The 19,320-nt window shown below is 37.6% G+C and overlaps 2 protein-coding genes across 3 annotated transcripts; one reads left to right on the top strand and one right to left on the bottom strand.

Moving 5' to 3' along the window:
* Positions 1-9,885, bottom strand: LOC111335617 (ankyrin repeat domain-containing protein 42). Of its 2 annotated transcripts, XM_088726987.1 has the most exons (17): positions 9,777-9,885; positions 9,539-9,693; positions 8,760-8,867; positions 8,578-8,623; positions 8,386-8,459; positions 8,225-8,302; positions 7,691-7,748; positions 7,476-7,573; positions 6,819-6,888; positions 6,597-6,629; positions 5,790-5,915; positions 5,611-5,667; positions 5,320-5,412; positions 4,357-4,434; positions 2,717-2,843; positions 2,044-2,182; positions 1-1,364 (listed from the first exon to the last, which is right to left on the bottom strand). In XM_088726987.1, exons 1-17 carry the CDS (start codon positions 9,781-9,783, stop codon positions 1,209-1,211), a joined length of 1,503 nt encoding a protein of 500 aa, XP_088583113.1. In that variant the 5' UTR covers positions 9,784-9,885; the 3' UTR covers positions 1-1,208. The 2 variants fall into 2 exon arrangements, with proteins under 2 accessions (XP_088583113.1, XP_088583114.1); XM_088726988.1 differs by lacking the exon at positions 9,777-9,885 and having other exon boundaries at positions 9,592-9,696.
* A 101-nt stretch (positions 9,886-9,986) lies between these two features.
* Positions 9,987-19,001, top strand: LOC111335618 (calpain-5). Its single transcript, XM_022941578.2, has 13 exons — positions 9,987-10,246; positions 12,356-12,493; positions 12,637-12,845; positions 12,951-13,143; positions 13,786-13,869; positions 14,205-14,314; positions 14,495-14,572; positions 14,710-14,890; positions 15,603-15,719; positions 16,056-16,252; positions 16,338-16,471; positions 17,041-17,180; positions 17,441-19,001. The coding sequence occupies exons 1-13, from the start codon at positions 10,082-10,084 to the stop codon at positions 17,621-17,623; spliced, it is 1,929 nt and encodes a 642-aa protein (XP_022797313.1). The 5' UTR covers positions 9,987-10,081; the 3' UTR covers positions 17,624-19,001.
* Positions 19,002-19,320: the final 319 nt, after the last annotated feature.

The following is a 19,320-nucleotide window of genomic DNA, read 5'->3' as shown; positions in this document are numbered from 1 at the left end:
TGTAGATCCCAAAGGATTTTAATTGAATTACAGCGAAGTAAACAAAGTTTCGAAGAAGGGAAAAATAATCCGGCATAGGATAAAAGAAGCTGTTAGGAAAACGAGCTCTGTTGCGTCTTGCCGGAAAAAAAAAAACATCTCTTGGTACTGAAGAGAGGTTAAGGAAATATTACTGGTAAGATCTTCGATGTCCACTTCTCTGTGGTTGATGATAACTGAATTAGTTGGCGATAAGCGTGCAAGACATACACTGCTGTTTTACTTAATCAGCGCTTCGTGGGAGATGAAAATGGCCATAAACTCAAAAAATACCTTGCCTTAGAAGTGTGGAATAGTATGCTCTTCAGTTAAAAGAGACAGCTCTTTGTGTTTAAGAACATCGTAGAAAAAAAATTTTTATGGACACAATTTTAAATAATGTTAATTTGCATAATTTATTAACTATAAACACAGGTCTTTCCTCTTTAGAACACCAATGTTTTCAACTTAACGGCGAAAAAGTCGCATGATATGTATTTTTCAATACAAAAATCCGCTCTCCAGTTTTATTTTATGATTTGTAACAAGTTCTCAGATCCCAAATTTACCTGTTGGTCGGATCGCGTTATCTTTGATTTCGATCAAAATGGCGAATATTTGTGAAGAGTGAAGTGCTGTGAAGAGTGCCCAAAAGTTTTATTCCATAATTTACTTATTAGGTGTAAGTGCTTATAGGCTGTAATAGATTTGACTCTAGATCAGGTCCCACATAAGAGAAAATAGCTTTCAACCACATGTACCTCACGCATCACAAATTTCAGTGCTCGAGGTAAGTATTTTGAAAAATTTCTAACTCAGTGAAAAATATATACAGTGTAATCATTTGACCGTTAACGTAGTGGCAGAGGGTTGATCTTAAGACATATAAAAAAGAAAGCTTTTTAGAGTTGAAAATACGGCTTCAGCAGCGTTCGACTTTTGTAGCTAAATTATGGAGGTCTGGGGAGGGGGGGGAAACTGGGTGCCTTTGAGGTCACCTTGAAAAATATCTCGTAAAAATCAAAAAACCAGACTGATTCAAAATAAACGCAATATTTGTTCATGGGATAGAAGTGTCGACTTTCACAGTAAAAATCAGGGAAATCGGTAAAGGTCCGAAATTTTCCTTATCCGTTCTTTGGTGGACAGCCTCTTAAAGTGTTTGTCTTTCCTCATGTAAGAGATGTTAGTCAATCCTTATCCAGGCAGTGAATTGTCCCTGGGCTGGACACTCCTCTTCTGACGAATATTCCACTCGTACTCGTGTCCAATCGTTTGGCTTTCTTCTTCTTGCGTCGTAACGCAGTTTGCTGTGTCGAGGTTGACGATCGTTGAAATTCAGACGACTGCAATGAAATTTGTAAAATATTAAATGGATTGAAGGGGGAAATGGGTGGCTCCTCTCCACTTTCATTAAATTCAGTCGAGTTTGGACCATTTGAATATGTGCAAAAGCTAAAAGCTTAACCAGAACACCAAGCAATACGTGTCGATGAAACGCTTTTCTTTCGGAGTCCGAAAGCACATAGAGAAGGTGACAAAAGAAAAAAAAATGCAATACGAACTGAAAAATGTACATAACTTTTCAACTCTAACCATGACCAAAGACCCCCCACCACTCCTCCTGGGAAAAATTATAGTATACCTCCGTAATTTAATGATTCAAAACTAATAAAGGTTAGGGTACTTGTATGGAAAGCAATAAAACAACAACATGAAAGGAAATAAAGTGAACAGAAGTAAACTTTGAAAAACAGAAACAAAAAACTTGAGAAATCTGGAGACCAATTAGCCACCATCACAAAGGTATCCAAGGAGAAGAACTTGGAAAATCAAAACAAATCTAACAAATGGTTGAACCAGAGCCCACCGTAGTCACAAATCCAGCGGTCAACCCGCTATGTTTCGTCCCTTAAATTCCCGAGGTGAACAACCAGAATCTGAGATGTCATCCATGGCGATAATATCTATTAAAAACAGACACTATTAAAAACACTCCAACGTACAACTGTAAGAAAAACTCACCGTGGCGTTTCTACTGCGCTCGTCTTGCAGCTGAAGGGTTAGAGTGTGTATCTGAGCACGCAGTTTGTCCATCTGGGCTTCCAACTTTTCTCGTTTTTCTCTCTCATACTCAAGCTGAGCCTCTAATTCGCGTATGACCCTGAATTAAAAGGGACATAGACCAAATATAGCACCATACTGTACGAGCAATAACTGCCCCCTTGAATAACCAGGGAAAGGAACACTTATTAAGTTTATGTATTAATAATAATTCGCGATCTCCAAGTAAGATAAATGTTTCCCGTTTTGAAATTGCCTTGAAAATTATTTGCTGCTTACAAACAGCACAAGTAACCTAAAAAATTAACATTTTATTTTAATTCCAAAAAAGCTACATATTGAAAATGAACGGCAGAAGAAAAGAACTATTTTTTTTTAGTTCATGATCGAGGTTGAGCAGAATTTCAAGAATTGTTTGTGTTATCAGTCGAAGCCGAAGTCGATTTCCGCCATCACTCAAAACTAAATTCAAAATTCTATTAATACGCACGCAAAAACTAAAGTTACATGTCTGACTAAACGAAAACTGCGCCAATTAGAACTAAGAGCGTGCTTTTTGCCAATCAGCAGTAGAAGAGTGGCAACAATGCATCATAATCATGCATGTGATTTGTGTGATTGTTTCTGTGTGTACCTTGCACTTTCTCTTTCCTCCTCAAGTTTCTTTTGATCTTCATCCAATACACCTCCCAGCTGCCTGTAGTTCATTTTAGCCACATCTAACAAATGCGCTAGTTCGTCAATTTTCCGCTTGGCACGACCTGCACGCAAGATCATTATATGATGATAACATCCACAATTTATTCGTGACATTACACATAACTACATAACTGTAGAGCCAAGAGGGTAATTCACCTTTAATCAGTTTCCACTGAGGATAAACTAATTAGACCGATAGAGCTTCCAAAAAAATTAGCAAAAAGAACAACAATATTACAACAGCAGCGACGATGACGTCAACAATATATGATCACTACTAGCGTAAAATAGAATGACGTTGCACCCTGAAAAGAATTGTACCAAAGGGAACGTTTCTCCGTTTGAAGAAACGTTTAAAGTAATAGCGAGCGAAGGCCCAATGAAAGATGGTTATAAGGCCCTTAGAACCATCTTTGAAGTTTTTCCAAAGGCTGATATCGACTCATTAGAAGTAAACGGTAAGAGGAATTTTGAAGCTAAGAACAGAAATTGAAAAGGAAGAAGGTCGGGATGTTTAAAGCTCAGGCAAGACAAGGTTCTAATTGGGTACGAAATCAGTTGTTGATGTTTTTATACCTTGGGCGTCTTCAAGACGCTTCTGCATGGTGTCCTGGACAAAATCGTCCGAGATTTTCGGTAGGAAAGTTGGAGAATCATTACCTTCCGGATCTCGGTCATCGCGAAGAAGGAAAGGAAAAGCTAAGAAATGAAGTAGAAATGATAGAGAAGGGAAGAAAAGGAAGCTTTATGGAAACACGAAGATATATGGCCATTCCAAGAGTGGGGTGATGTCCCGAGGTGCATGCGAACCTCTCAAACAATTAACCCGGCCTTTAACTGCCACGAGTGGCCAAAATTTCTCCCTATCAATAGAATATTAAGCTCACACAGATAAGTGATGAGAATAAAGAAAAATATAAATAAGTTGATTCAGTACCAAATCCTGATAACTAACATCTAAAGAAATATATGGCAGACAGAAAAGGAGAATCAATAATGGGATCGAGGGATGGAAGGTTTGAGAAATGAATTCATTCGAAATTACACAAGTTTCAAGAGGCCAGAATAACAATTGAAAACCCACTGTCAAACGAATTTAAGAATATGGACTGGGCAACGACGCAAAACTTATCACGATAACTTAAAAGGCGGGAATGGTTAGGTTTTCAAGAGAAAATCAAATATCAGCGGGGTCGAGACCAGAAGGAAATTTTAAGCAAAGAGAACCAGCAAATTTTATTGAGCTCACAGGAAGTCAATAGGATGGAGGAAGGAAAGAACATGCTATTAATCCAAGTAATTAGAATACGATCTCGTGGAAAAGAGAGCACAAAGAGTTTGCAACAACAAAACAAACAGAAAAAAAGGTCGGGAAATGGGAGGATTAATTAAATGTAGTTGTTACGCTGATAATCGGGATTTGTTACTATAATCACTTATTCATCTACTTCACAATCCTTTTTAAAAACACAATTCCAATTTTTGTATAGATGCAATTTTTCGCTATTCTCAGGTGAACCAAGCGAAGCAAATGTGACTGAATACATAAATAAATGAATAAATAGGTAAATAAACCTCTGGCTTCTGCTTTAGACTGAGGCTCGGACGGCTTGAAGTCTTCTGCTCCTTCGTCTACAACGTTCTCTTCGTCGTCTGACGAGCAAGAGATTATAATTAAAAGTTAATCGTACTAGAAAAAGCGAATTTTAAGTACGCAACACTCAAACAAAGGATGGAGAATTCAGAAAAGGTGGTCGAGTTCAAAAATTTAAAACAACACATTAAGTTGTTGAGGAACAAAGTTCACCAGCTTCGCAAGCAAGCCTATTCTAAAGGTATCCGTTCAAGGACCGTAAACCCTTAAGGTATCCGGTCAATGCACCACCACAACAAACTCGCCCACACAAAACTGACGCCACCGGTCGGGTGGCGATTTGACTTCGAGTGGTGGCGACTTTTGTGGTGACGAGTTTCTTGGGGCGGCGAATTGACCGTAAGCCATTCTAAATAAACGTTTAATCGTTCATTTACATAAAATCCACGATGATCAACAACACTTTCTATAACAAGCCTACTCTAGTTGGGGTAATATAGACTGGAATGTGAAGGTGTAGTCTGATCGTCCGGGTGAGTGTAGTCCTGAGAAGGACTGTTGTCGGTGGTAGTGACTGACGTTTCGACAACCTGTGCGGAAGTCATCATCAGAGTCCAGTGAATGATTGTTGTCAGTAGTCAGTATTCTAACTGGAATAAGAACATTCTACTGACAACAATCATTCACTTGACTCTGATGATGACTTCCGCACAGGTTGTCGAAACGTCAGTCACTACCACCGACAACAGTCCTTCTCAGGACTACACTCACCCGGACGATCAGACTACACCTTCACATGTTACCCCCGGGTTCAAACCATTTACTGCATAGACTGGAATGTAATCATGTCACCTGTATTTTTGAACGATAACTTCTGTGTTTATTTGTTTATTTGTTTCTATCTCGAGTACGAGTTCATACATGTCAAGTAATATAATATTCACCTGAGTCACCTCCAAGAATAGCAACACAGCCGAGTCGACCAAACCTACGGGCCACATCTTTGGGAGTTTCCCCAGCTGAGTTGACAATTCTCACTGACGATTAAAAAAAGAAAAACAGTTTCTTTAATCCAACAAGTTGCAAACGCCGTGGGGTCCACAATGACCGATTACAAAGAATGCTATATCTGTAGAATAAGCTAACCATTTCGTCCCTTTTTTTTTTGTTATTACACTGTATTTAAGTGAAGTAAAAACAGGAAATGAACCTTCTACAACTGAATTCGCACTTACAGTTCGCTCCATTTTCGACAAGCCACTGTAACACTTGAACGTGTCCATTTCCTGCAGCTAAAATCAAAAGACAGATTATAACACAAATTAACAACGAAAGAGATGACGGGTTTGTTGGGTGTGTTCTCAAAAAAAATTTGACTGCCCTTTTGACCAAAACATCCATCAAACATCTGTACCTTTATGTGCAGGAGTTGAACCTTTGTCATCTCTTTCATTCACAGATACGACCCCAGTCTCTATCAGCATCTTCAATTGGGCCAGGTCGCCATTGTACGCAGCTACATGGGCTGGGAAGGCCAGGTCTGTGGGTAAGACAAAAGTATTGTGAAAATGCACATTTTCTATGTTGTATTTATAACTATTAATTATTAATTATCAATGACTAATTTTAATCATAAACACTTTTAAAAGTGTTTGCAGAACTAATGTGCCAGACACTTTCAATTTATGAAAATGGATTTAAATGTTCTCAAACAGAAGACACCCTATATACTTAATTATTCGCCGAAGGCAAGGTGAATATCGTCAAATAATCCCTGAGACGAAGTTGAGGGGATTGTTCGACAATATTCACCGAACCTGAGGTGAATAATTGTTTTAGTATAATTTCAGAGCTGAACAACAGAGAAATTTCTACAATCGCAACATTTTTGTAACATTTATTAACATTTTATTTTAACATTTTATATAAACCGTGTGGAGCGGTTTATTTAGCGTCATATAAAGAACCGCTCGACCAATCAGATTGCTGGAAACTCTTTGCTCAGCTCTGAAATTATACTAATTATAATTATTAATTATCAATCACTAATTTTAATTGTATATACTTTTAAAAGTGTTTGCAGAACTAAATTGTGCCAGACACTTTCAATTTATGAAAGTGGATTTAAACGTTCTCAAACAGAAGACACCCTATATACAGGAGGACATAAAAAGCAAAAAAAAAAACTCATTCAAGAATTGTGATTCAATGATAAACTTACTTTCTTCATCTTCGGGGTGAAGTAGGTCATATTCTGTGAATGGTTCAAAAGAAAAAGAATAATGACTTAAGTAATATCTTCAGGAGTGAAAGAGATGAGTATCATCTCTTAGGAATTCACGTAAGAATACACATCAATTGCATGTACCTGCAATTTAAATTTTGCCATGCATTCTTGAGAAAGAAATTCATTTTAGATACCACTGAAGAAAAACTGACATACCTACTGCATTCAGATAGTCAATACAATCCTTTTTGTAGAATTGCTGGGCAAGATTTTTGGGTGTGTCACCCTATTTGAACAGAGAAAGACTAAATTATCATGCATTCGCACAACACTAATAGATAGAACAATTAAAATAAAGATTTAAATTTTACTGGCTAAAATTACTGATAAATTTACAAATTAATTTTTTCCCACAGGAGGGGCTTTCAACCATAACCATAACAGTACGGTATTCTCTATTCCAATGGTATCACACTTATCAAGACTGTAAATAAAAAGTTCCTGAAAGAACATGAAAGGTTACCAACAAATATGTAGTTTGCTGCTGTTGATTGGTAAAGAGGTTCTGATTTTTTTCAAAGAAGTGGAAAGTATTTTCATTATTAAATATGCATGACAAGGAAAGCACTCTGTAACTCTAAACCTTCATTTAAGTAATGGCATGATAGTTTCTTACATTGTATCAACTGTAGTCCTTGTGACAGATTGGCACAGTTACCATGTGCTTTAAATTGTCATTAAGAAGACTGTAAATTAAAGCACTTTTCCTTGAGTAAAAACTATTAGACTTTTCAAAAAGTTGGAATTTGACTGCTTTTATATTGCAATGTAAAGTTGCTATACAATATTTCTGATATTGGCATGTAAACATACCTGGTCATTACGTGCATTCATTGTGTGATCAATGCTTGCTCCAGCACAAACAATAAACTTGAGACAAGGAAGATGGCCTTCACTTGCAGCCAGATGAGCTAGATAAGATCAACATCATGAGTGTTACGGTAATTATGGCACTTAAATATTATACAGTAGATGATTAAATACAGTCATGTGCCTGTAAGTGCAAGCTTAGGGTAAAAAGTTTAAACCTGGTGTGCTTCCAGAATGATCCACTTCATCCACACTTGCACCCCATCTGGAGAGAAGCTAACAACATGAAAAAAAAATTAAAACTGAAAAGAGGTAAAGTTATAAATGGAGTTTCAAAATGATTATATTAATTTCAATGGATAATACTTCATTTTCATCTGCTTGTATATTACTAACAGTGTATGGTGAACCTCAGAAAACCCTAACATCAGAGATGTTCATAGAATGCGATTGGGTTCAAAGAAGGTGTGCAATCTACATATAAAAAAAAAATAGTAGCATTAAATTTGCGATTTTAAGGTTTCCTTGCATGTCCTGTTCTTTATTGTGATTGGGTGATTGGTCAGTCCTTGCTTGAACTGTCAACATCAAATCAAAATTTTAATGGTTTTCTGTATCTCACAATTGAAGTTGTTGAAATAAGTATTAACTGATTGATATCAGTTTCATAACCTCATACATGATCAAGAGATTTTTGCTAAGTTATAAAACATCAAATGCATTTGGAAGTACTGAAGGGTCAGCTAGGTTACCTGCAGACAACCCAGTCTCCCATGGAAGGCAGCACAGTGAACTGGGGTCCAACCCATATTGTCAGTAGCATTGATGTCCTAAATGATGTGAATTACAATCATGTTAGCCCCCATTATAAAATTTTTTTTACATCAAATTATCTATCTGCCAGGTAACTCACCACACCATGCCTGAGTATTGACTGCAAACAGTAAGAATTCCCATGGGCTGCAGCCAGATGTGCTGCAGTACAACCTGTCAAAAAAAGTCATAAGATACTCAATGATCAACTGTCTTAACTTGCAGAAAAATACCAATGAGCCCTGCAGTGCCAGTTAATAGGTGCAAGAATTGTAGACTGAATCAATTTTACCTCGATTGTCCTTGCCATTTAGATCAGCTCCATTTGCAGCTAAGGCCTTTAAGAAAAAGAAAAATTAAAAAAACAGTCTGTAATTGTTACACATTCAAAATTTATAACATATAATTGGCTATCTAACAGTTATCAAATAAATCAAATAAATTTGTTTCCTCATCAATGTAAGAGTGTTTCACCTGTAAACAAGAGTCCTGCCCTCTGATTGCTGCCAGATGTGATGGTGTCCACCCTTGAGGGGTTTTGTCAGAGTGATCAGCTCCATGCCAAAGGAGCCAATGCAAGCACTTTAAAGAAAGAAATAACATTAATATATCATCATATTTTAAGAAAAGCATCAAAACACACAATCAGAATGAAGGCTTCATTTCTGTAACAGAACTAAGATCTAGCTGTAGCAACATTAAAATGGGGTCTATTCATCCTCTTTGCGACTGAGGCTTATGGGAAAAGTGTGAATAGCAGCTCATGTCTTATTCTTATATTGGATTTTTAAAATAAATCCATTTATTACTTTATTTTAACACTACATTCTATCAATTGCACTGTTAATTTTCATAATTAATAGCAGGACTGTAATTTCGGCTCCATTTCTTTGTCAAAAGGAAATAAATTCCCTGAAAATAACTAATAAAACATACCGAGTAAGCCTTAAAATAATGCACTGTGCATTACACCAACTAATTAAATATTTAATAAAATAGTAACTCTTTTAGGACTACATTGAGCTACACTAGCGCTCTTACGGTGAACAGTCTGCTATTTCAAGCACGAAATTTCAAAAGAAGTAACTGTGTTAAGGGAGAGCAGTTCTGATTCTAATTAAAGCTCATAAAAATAATGCACAGTGGACAATTAACTGATCTGCAAATTATGCAAGGTAAATTACTCTAACGAGAATGTACCCGACGTGTCATCGAATAACCAACAGACTTTGAATTGCTTTGTAATTTAATACCTCTAAGCTACCATGATGAGACGCCCAGTGCAATGGAGTGAATCTAAATTTACCATCAGCATCGTTTATTCCAGCCCCTCTTTGAACCATACTTTGCAGTTCCAATACGTCGCCATAGCGAACCGCTTCATGAATATTAGCGAGGCGAACTTTCTCTGTATAAATAATCAAAATAAGAAATAATTATAACTAGCAGCTAGAACGAACCCTGACCCAAATATATACTCATCGGAATTACCTGGCATTGTTAGATAACTCAACTTCGAAAGATAAAACAATCATAGACGTAAGCAAATTTCAGAAGATGGCGGCACATTTGTAAACATTCAGTTGCCATGAAGAACCCGCTGCCCACAAAAACACCATTTGGTGTCAATTCGATTTCCGGTCTTAGGTTAGCCAATTGCGTCGCAGATTTTCTTGATGTGCGTTTTAATCTATTTCCGCGCGAATGATTTCGAGGCTTGTAACAAACGTTTTAGTCATCAACCTCGAAAGCTTGAAGTTCAGATTTATTATTGAAGGTTCTCGCTAAAGAAAAACATGGTGAAATTACATTATTTCAAAAATCAACGTTACAGCAAGCTGAAGGCACAATGTGAAAGAGATGAAAGACTTTTTGTTGATCCTGAATTTCCACCCGAGACGAAGTCTTTGTACTTCAGTCGAGCGACACCTCCCGAGCCCGTTGAATGGAAGAGACCGAAGGTATCGTGACATCAATTTTCTGCTAGACTTTCCTTTGTTTGAATTTTGTAGATTAACTAACGCTGTCTCGTAACTATGCTCGAACATAGCAATGATCCGATATGCCTCGGATCATAGGCAGACTTTGTGCTCATTTAGTGGCTGTTGAATTCATTCAAATATTTTGCTCTACATTGTGTTGCCTATCAAGAACGTTGAGCGAAAGGTTGATCGACTTATTCTCCCTTTCAAAATACGCACTTAAACCCACAGTCTTTTGAAAGTGCAAACATATTTACGCTAGCCAACGTTAGACATTCAATTAATATATTAATCCCCCCAGTATTGTCGTGTCACTAAGCTCTTGTAAGGAGCGAGCTGTTTAAAATTCTCGTGCCCGTCCATAATACACAATTGTAGAATCGAACTTTCACAGCAGAGGGTTTCACTTTGTTTTTCTATCTGCATTCCAGCGCTACTTTGCAATCACAGTCACATTATTTCCTTTTTTAATCGTGCCGTTGTACTAACGCATTGTAATTTTATGAGACTTCTGACTTGAAACATAAACATAATGTAAATTAATTAGTGACTAGTTATTCTATTATCGTCACTTGAACCATTTGCTTTCGCAGTGCATCAGTGACAAGTTCTGTTCCAAAGCACAGAGCTGAGATAATAATTGGAATTTTTTCGATTTTTGTTTACATGAATTTGAAACCTAAGTTTCAAATATTTTGTTGTTCCCCTAAATGTTAAGAGGTTTAAAATGTTATATTGTATGTACTATAATTGGGTTTTTACGTTGGTTCGCGTCCAATTCACACATTTTCAGATATTGCATCGTGATCAACCAGCCCCATATAGAGTCATGGTGAAGCAATATTGTGCTATAAATGAGCAAAAACAATGCAAGAAATTTGTTAGCGGCCATTCTAGTGTAATTAAATTCTTTATATAATGTTGAACTTACCAGACTGTACTGTGAACTCCCCGCCGATTCCTTCCCCACCCCCCTTATCTATTGATTTGCACCCACATCTTGATAAGTATTGGAGGAGTCAAAGAAGAGGGAAGGATGTGGTTTAACCCATTAATGGCCGCAGCTTTTGTAGAAAACTGTGTTTTGAAGCTAGTCCAGCAGATTTCGGGTCACTGTTGGGGTTTTAAAAGCTCTAACTTACCAAAAACCACTTGACAGCTCGTGCACTCGACGGCCTTTCGATCCAAATGCAAAATGGCGGCCTGAAAATCTCGGGCACGCGCAGAGAGCAAAATTTCGACATAGTTTTTGGGTTGAAAAGTCACGCCCCACTTACGACTTCTACTTTTCTCTCTTTCTCCTGCCCTTTTTTTCCCCTCTCCTTGCCTAAAGTTTCTCCTCACTTGCTGGAAATTGAGTAGGCTTCATTTTGGTGTAGAGATTTTTCAGAAACTACTCATTATTTTCAAAGCACATGCTCGGAAAGGTAGGTGGGTAGTGAAACACGATCTTCGTGCAGATTTTCCAGTCAAAGTGACACGGTTTTTTGGCTATTTCTCCAATCTCCTCCACTCAATTGCGCTCATTCTGGTATCGTCTGCAAGATATTTTCAACCCGTTCAAGTACATGCTCGAGTTTGTGCTCCAGAGATAAAATTGATGACGTCACAGGGCGTAGAAAGGGTGTGGGTCCCCATGGGCGCATACGGGTGCACTGGACGTTAATGGGTTAAAAAAGTGTTAAAAAAAATGTAGGGGTGGAAAACTGAGGGGAAACTAAGATATAAACACAACTTTGATTAAATTACTGCAAATTCTCATAAAAAGGAAAATAGAATGTTTGCATACTTTTTATGTCAACCTTGGCAGCCAGTCTAGACTGGCACAACCATTGTTTGAATTTTGAAAGACATTTAATCTAGACATCAGAAGTTTCCAGTTACATGTGGTCAGTCATGTGAGGGGAGAGGGATCAATTTTTTTTTAGTCCTGGTTAATCCTCTTGGGATTCTCTCTATACTTCTATAAAACACCAACATCAAATTCCTTTACAACCTTGCAATGGTGTGGGCTCTAAACAGTAAAAGGTCAAAATCAGATAATTATGAGCAAAAGGTGATAGAACCTGTTTTCTGCATTTTCTTCAGGACATCTGTGCCCCAGACCCCCCACAGCTGTTTGTAGATGGGATGAGCAGCCATGATGTCACACAAGGCAAACTTGGGAATTGTTGGTTTGTGGCAGCATGTTCCTCATTGGCTTTAGAGCCATCTCTGTTAGAGAAGGTTTGTATTTCTCAAGATGTTATGACAATGCACTGCTTACTAATGATGATTTTCAGTTCCTCTTGGTTAAACAAGGCAAGCATGTCAACAACAGATCTGAGATAACTTAACATTTTTTTTCATTATTTTTACCCCTTTTCAAGGTGATTCCAGATATGAAACATCAGGAGTGGGATCCTGAAAATGTTGGTAATTACCAAGGGATCTTTAGGTTCCGGTTTTTCCGCCAAGGCCAGTGGACTGAAGTTGTTATTGACGATCTTCTGCCAACAATTGCTGGAAAACTGGTGTACATCCACTCAACAGACAAGAATGAGTTCTGGAGTGCCTTGGTGGAAAAAGCTTATGCCAAGTAAGAAGAGTTCTTGGAAATTATTTAAAAGTGGCTTACTGCAGTACTTTCTATTCCAATGGAGTCAGGCAGGGAAATGGGTCACTTTTTTTTTTTCTTTTTAAGAATGGCAGGCTCATATGAAGCTTTAGAAGCAGGAAATACTGGTGATGCCTTAGTTGATTTCACTGGTGGAGTTTGTGAGTCTATCAACCTCAAGGATGGAGGTTATGGTCAAGATCAGGAGAAGAGGCTGGGCTTGTTTAAAAGTATGCAGAGAGCAATGCGAGATAAATCCCTGATTGGTGCGTCAATAAGGGTAAGTGCTGTATAATAGAAGGTATGAACTTGCATGCTCATCACATATGTACACCAGTCAGATGCACAAGGAATAACAACTTGATTGGGAAATGAAAGGAGTTAAAGTTAAGATTGCAATTACTTTTGATTTCTCTTGTGCAAATTATAGTCAGATGTGAGAAAATTTTAAATAATAAAAATGGAACAAAATAGTTGTGATTTACAAGTTGCCTTATAGTGAATTTGGTAATTTGGTTGTAATAACTAAGTTTGACCACCATAAAGAGTTAAAGAGCTGTTGTTTGGAGTGTTAATAGCCCTTAATCAGAGCGAAGGGCTAATGCTCTGAGGAAGAGCTAATGCTTGAAACATCAGCTTTTTAACACTTTATGGTGGCAAAATTGGAATTTCAACTTAGTTGATAAAACCAAATTACCTTGTTACCCCCACCGACACAGCACCACAGCTTCTTTAGAAACTTACCCCCATTATAGTGAATTTGGTTATATCAACAGATAGCAAACATTGTAGTTGTGTTAAATACTCACCCCTGCAAATAAGTTTATTCTTACTACATAATGATACTAATCAAAAATATGATGAGGGATTACAGGGATATAAGACTAACTTATTTTGACATATATGTTTTTTTTGCCATTAGATCAAAAATAGAGATGAGATGGAAAAGCGAACAGAAACTGGTTTGGTTATGGGACATGCATATGGTGTCACAGCAGTAAAGAAGGTAACTTTTGATCTGATAGGAAAAATGAAGGTGACAAAAACAAAAGGAATTCAAAGAAAGAATCAACAACAAATAAATTAAAAAGCAAAGTAGAAACAATAACAATCTCAAGTTGCATGCAGGCAATGATGTTGGTTCTAGGCTGCATGATATGCATTAGATGTATTCTAAGAATGGTTAATTTATTTGATATGGTTAGTTTTCTCCACTCAGAGAAATTTTTCATATATATTCAATTTTTAGCCACTGATCCTTGAAAAATGTACTTTTTAATGATTTACACCCAACTACAAATTTGAAACACACACCCATACATATATACTTGTTTATTGCAGATCACCATTGGTGAGGGTCTTTTCAGTTTGTTCAATCGACAGCATCTTTATATGATTCGTCTGAGGAATCCTTGGGGTCAAAAGGAGTGGAATGGACCATGGAGTGATGAGTAATGATAACTGAAAACTACCTCCTATTTGTTTTGAATGTTACTATTTTATTTTATTCTCATTCAATATCCTTGTTTAAGAGATAATTTTAATATAATAATGGTACTTATTACAAAAATATTTATCCCACTGTCATTTATAACAATTATGATTTCTATTTTGAATTCATATTATGTTAGCTCTGAAGAGTGGAAAAAGCTTAAAGCAAGTGATAGAGAAAAGTTAGGGATTGTCTTTGAGAATGATGGAGAATTTTGGTCAGTACAGACTTTATTTATAATTTGTATTTTCCTATTATTTAGGGTTTTGGTTTTAGATTATCTTTTGCTTCTTCTCTTTGCATGTTTTGTCTTCGGTATATGCCCATATTTACTGTTTGTGTGTTTTTTTGTAGGATGGCATTTGAAGACTTCTGCACATACTTCACAAATGCCACCTTGTGCCATGTCCTCAACACATCCATCTTTTCCTTCTCAAACAGATGGCATGTGTTTAAGCATAACTATCGCTGGTCACCAGGCTCCACTGCTGGTGGGTGTGTTGAAAATAGAAGCACTTTCCTTAAGAACCCGCAGGTACATAACATCATACTGTGATCTTTAATTTACCTGTATTCTATCATTTAGTTTGCTAGGTAAGTTTGAAGTAGTGTCCACATTTTTATGCAGGGCTCGCATTTTTTTTTCTGTGGGAAAACCCAAACCTTGCAATAGATATTTCTTGTGTCTTTACAAGACACTTTACTTCTACAATGCCTCTCCCTCCCCACCCAGGTGCATGTAAATGGTATCAGGGGAAGAGGGATTGGAGGTTACCAGAAATGGGCGAGACTTAATAGAAATAAGCACCGAAGTAGCTTTGTGTCATTGGGCTCAAGAAATATTTTTCTCTGAATTTTTCTGATTATCACAACACACATACACATACATAGGTTGACCACTCCCCATAGGGACTTTTCAGGGCCAACAGCCGCCCATCTCACCAGGGGAGGAAATCCACCACACAGTAATCTCGTGCGTGGGAAATTAACGTCTCCTACCCCTAACCCTGCAGGAGACGGGGCCTACGGTTTATTCGTCCTTATCCGAGAACACTAGAATATTTATCCATTTCTTGATTATAGAGAAAGGTAGCAAATTCTCCTCATTTATTTTAAGACCATGAGTATTGGTCCGGCCGGGGCTCGACCTCCCGCACAACACAATCCGGCGCTCTAACCAATTGAGCTAAACCGGGAGGCGTTTATGTTCCTGACACTACTATTAATTGTACCAATGATTTTGTCAGTATGCTTTCACTGTCAAAGAGGAAGGTGAAGTGATGATCTCACTGATGCAGGAAGACACAAGAAAGGAGAAAGAACATGGTGCAGAAAATCTCACCATTGGATATTTTGTTATGAAGGTAACACTGCTAAAATGGCTACCGATGATCTATTCATTTCTGACCGTTCAAATCATAATTGTCAGAATACTTTTGTGTTAAATCAAATATTTGTCATGTTTTGGTTTTTTCTTAATGCCCATTATTACCGTAACATAACATTTTCTGGCATTTAATTTGACCATCTTGCACATTTTTCGCATGTCGGTCTATGCGTGGGTTTCTGTCTACTTGTTCGTCTGTTGGCCTGTTTGTCTGTCTGGTAAAAGAGAAGTTAACTTAATTGTTTGGTTTTGCGTCGTGTTGGCCATTGTCTGTCCACATTGGCCGGCTCACAGTCTGATTTTTACGCTTTAGGTGGAGGAAAACAGAAAGTATCGCTTACATACAATGTTTGAAAAAGCTGGTGATTCCATCTTCATCAACGCCCGAGAAGTGGTGAACAAGTTTCATTTTAAGAAAGGAAGATATGTAGTGATACCATCCACATACGAACAAAACAAAGCTGGGCAATTTCTGATGAGAATATTCACAGAAAAGTCCTCAAAAGCAATGTAAGTATCCTCATACCTAACGCTGTACTTGGCACTGACCAACTGTTCTAAAGTCAGAGTTTTCATCCCTATCTTATTTCTGTAGGTTTCTAAACCAGGAGCACTCCACCGGAAGTCAAATATTCTGCTGCTTCCCACAATGCCGTACTCCGCTTTGCGTGCTTTCCGTTACTGTTAAATCAGCCGGCGGACTTCAAAAAACAAGCAGACTTTCAATGAGTAAGTAAACAAACTCGTTGTTACCAGTAGTGAAAGGTTTATCGGAACGCCAACTGCGTTGTTCCTAATTAGGAAAATTATTGAATTAATTAGGTGGTTTGAATTTACCAGAAGCACTAATAAGCCCTGTAATGAACGGCCATCGTGGGTGACACATCTCATGCGAACTCATGATTCGTTCCCCATGCGTACATAACCTCTTGTGATAAGGGAAGTCTATTAATCGGGCGTTTTCCATGGACTCGTGGATACTTTTTCTCGGAAGGATCTCATTTCACCGTTATTACGACCCCGCCTCCCCCCCCCACCGGCATTGGTCGCAAGGTAGTGCTATAGCTAGGTGTTGAGAGTCTGTTCGGGTTCTATAAGAGAGCGCCGATTTGATTAAATGAAAAGAGGTGTTTTTATTTATTACAAATCAAATAAAATTTGTAATAAATATAAACACCTCTTTTTAAGCGTTCTTTCGTGTCGTTTCGTTCTTTCGTGTCGTTTCGATCTTCCAGCACGTAAAGCGTATATTATTTTTATTTTTATGATAATTTCTTTATATTTTGTCATAATTTCAGCGCCTGATCCATACGCCACGATCAGCTGTGAGGGACGAAAAGTCAAAACTCCTGTTCAGAAAGACTCGTTGAATCCACAGTGGAACACTGGTGCGCTGTTTTTTGTCAGGAGACCTCAAAAATCTCGCTTGGTTGTACAAGTAAGGATAGTTACTAGCTTTATCGTTTAACCGTCAATATAGAATTAATGCACAGTGGGGTTATTTTAATATTGTCACACCTTTTTCTGTGTCATAGTTGGTCTTCACGAGAAGTATACTTATTCAATATCCCCAAAAAGGATCGCGTATTTTCGTAGCTCTTCTATGTAGTAATACTTTTTGAAAGTAGTTTATCAACATGGCTGTCGCGTGACAACAGGTCCTTATGTAAGTGCCTTTCTCGTCGTCTTTTCATTCAGGTTTGGGATTACAACTGGTTCTGGGACTCATTCATGGGTCAAGCCAAGATAGCAATCGATATTAACAACAAAGCTGTCACAGAAACACACCAGCTGATGGGACGAATGCGAAATCACCAGGTACAAATGCCTGGCGTTGTGACCGTGGAAGTTAAATGTTACCAGGATCTGCTCGCCATCTAATGATTTGAATTATAATGTTTCGTTGTGAAAGAGAGATCTTATCAATGCCTGCTTTCATCTGACCAAAGGGAATTAGTTAGGAATAAAGTGCAAAGACGCTTTCTATTTCTCAGGTTTGGCCGCAATTTAGGAAGTAGTTCTTGCAGAAAGTAGCCGCTGACGTAATGTAAGTACCCGTGTGCAAGTTCCAATGTCACGCTTGTTTTTAAGGTGGCTAGCACTTGTTTCTTTGGTGCGGGAACGAAAACAAATGTGACAGTGTGTAGCATTTTTTTCCCTTTTTGTTCTTTGATAATTATAAATGTTATAATTATACAAAGAAAAGAATCTTTTACACCTTTGCCATGGTAGTTACTAATGACATGACAACACCCGATTTGGACAGACTTTATAATAAGTTATTTAACTCAAACCTATGGCGTTTAGTCGATAGCTATGGGGCTGCAGGTAATAAAGAATTTAGCACAGTTGAAATGGGAAACTTTAGGCGATTGTCGCTTAAAGACCTTTGTGGAATATTTTCAATGAAATACAGCCACATTGCAATTTATAGGAAATTAGCATGCTTTTAAAATAAAAAGATCACGATCCAGAAAATCGGTCGATGATTCTTTTGCACTGTATTTGTCACAAAATTGTAAGTATGGGGAAGAAAATTTTATTAATCGTTTTTGTAGTTCTAAAAGGAATACAAAAAGTATTTTTCTAGTCGCTAGGAAAGCATTAAAAGCCGTACCGGCTTTATCAGATTTAAAAGAGGTATTTCCCATTTATACGCCAGGTACTCTCACTAAATTAAGCTAAGTATCGCAAACGCAATTAGCAAACTTAAATTCCCTCGCTAAAATATAGCTTGGCTGCTTGCTGGTGAATAGTTCTCTGAACTTTTTCACCGGCATGCTAAATGCCACTAAGGAGTATGATAATTATTTATGTTAGAAGTGTAAGCTCACTTACCCTAGCTAACCTTCAATCCTTGAAATCAGGCTTTGAGTAAAAGGCTTGAATTGTATTTTTAAGCTTTCATGTGAGCTGTTAGTTGTTTTCGAAGTATTTCACACACGCTGAAAACGTCATTAGGTGTTTTTGCAGAAATAATACATGAGAAAAGTAAGGACCTTAAGTAAACGGTATATACCAGTACATATTTTGGCATATGTATTACAGATGACAAAAGATAGAGCGTATAAAGTTACAGAGCTTACCAAGTTGTCAATGAAGAAAGAACACTGATCTTACGACAGTAAACTGGTCGTAATTTCGGGTGCGGCTGGTTATTTGTTTAATTTTTTTTTTCTGTATACAACTATCGTAACAATTTTGTAACACTACGTGAATTGGGGAATTAGTGAAAAATAAATTTCAAATACGAAGTGAACTATGTATGTTTCCAGTTAGTTAAACAAAGGGATGAAAAGAGTCGCGCGCCTGACATGCATGTACGAACGTTTAACGCGTCGCGCGCGTGGCATGTGTGTGCGAACGAGTGATTGATACAAATGGAGATTTCTGCGGTAATTTACGCTGGCAATGAAGTTGTGACATACTATTTCGTTTCATTGATGTGAGGTATTTTAGCAAAAGACTGAAAGTTTTTCTTTTTGGATTGGGGGCGAAGTTGCCCAGACCAGTCTTAATGAAGTTTACTCTGCGAGGAGTAGGTGTAGGCGAGCTGTTACCAGCGAAATTACGAGGGT

Source organism: Stylophora pistillata, chromosome 7 (genome assembly GCF_964205215.1).
Source record: "Stylophora pistillata chromosome 7, jaStyPist1.2, whole genome shotgun sequence".
In the NCBI taxonomy this organism is placed as follows: Eukaryota; Metazoa; Cnidaria; class Anthozoa; order Scleractinia; family Pocilloporidae; genus Stylophora; species Stylophora pistillata.
Note: the sequence above shows the minus strand (reverse complement) of the source record. Positions and strands in the feature narration are given on the sequence as shown.

Coding starts and splice junctions, on each gene's coding strand:
- LOC111335617 (XM_088726987.1), bottom strand. Junction 7,749..8,224: donor GGAGACTGGGTTGTCTGCAG/GTAACCTAGCTG, acceptor TCATGTTGTTAG/CTTCTCTCCAGATGGGGTGC. Junction 6,889..7,475: donor TGAATGCACGTAATGACCAG/GTATGTTTACAT, acceptor CTGTTCAAATAG/GGTGACACACCCAAAAATCT.
- LOC111335618 (XM_022941578.2), top strand. CDS start 10,082: ATGGTGAAATTACATTATTTCAAAAATCAACGTTACAGCAAGCTGAAG. Junction 10,247..12,355: donor TTGAATGGAAGAGACCGAAG/GTATCGTGACAT, acceptor CATTTTCTTCAG/GACATCTGTGCCCCAGACCC. Junction 17,181..17,440: donor AATCTCGCTTGGTTGTACAA/GTAAGGATAGTT, acceptor CTTTTCATTCAG/GTTTGGGATTACAACTGGTT.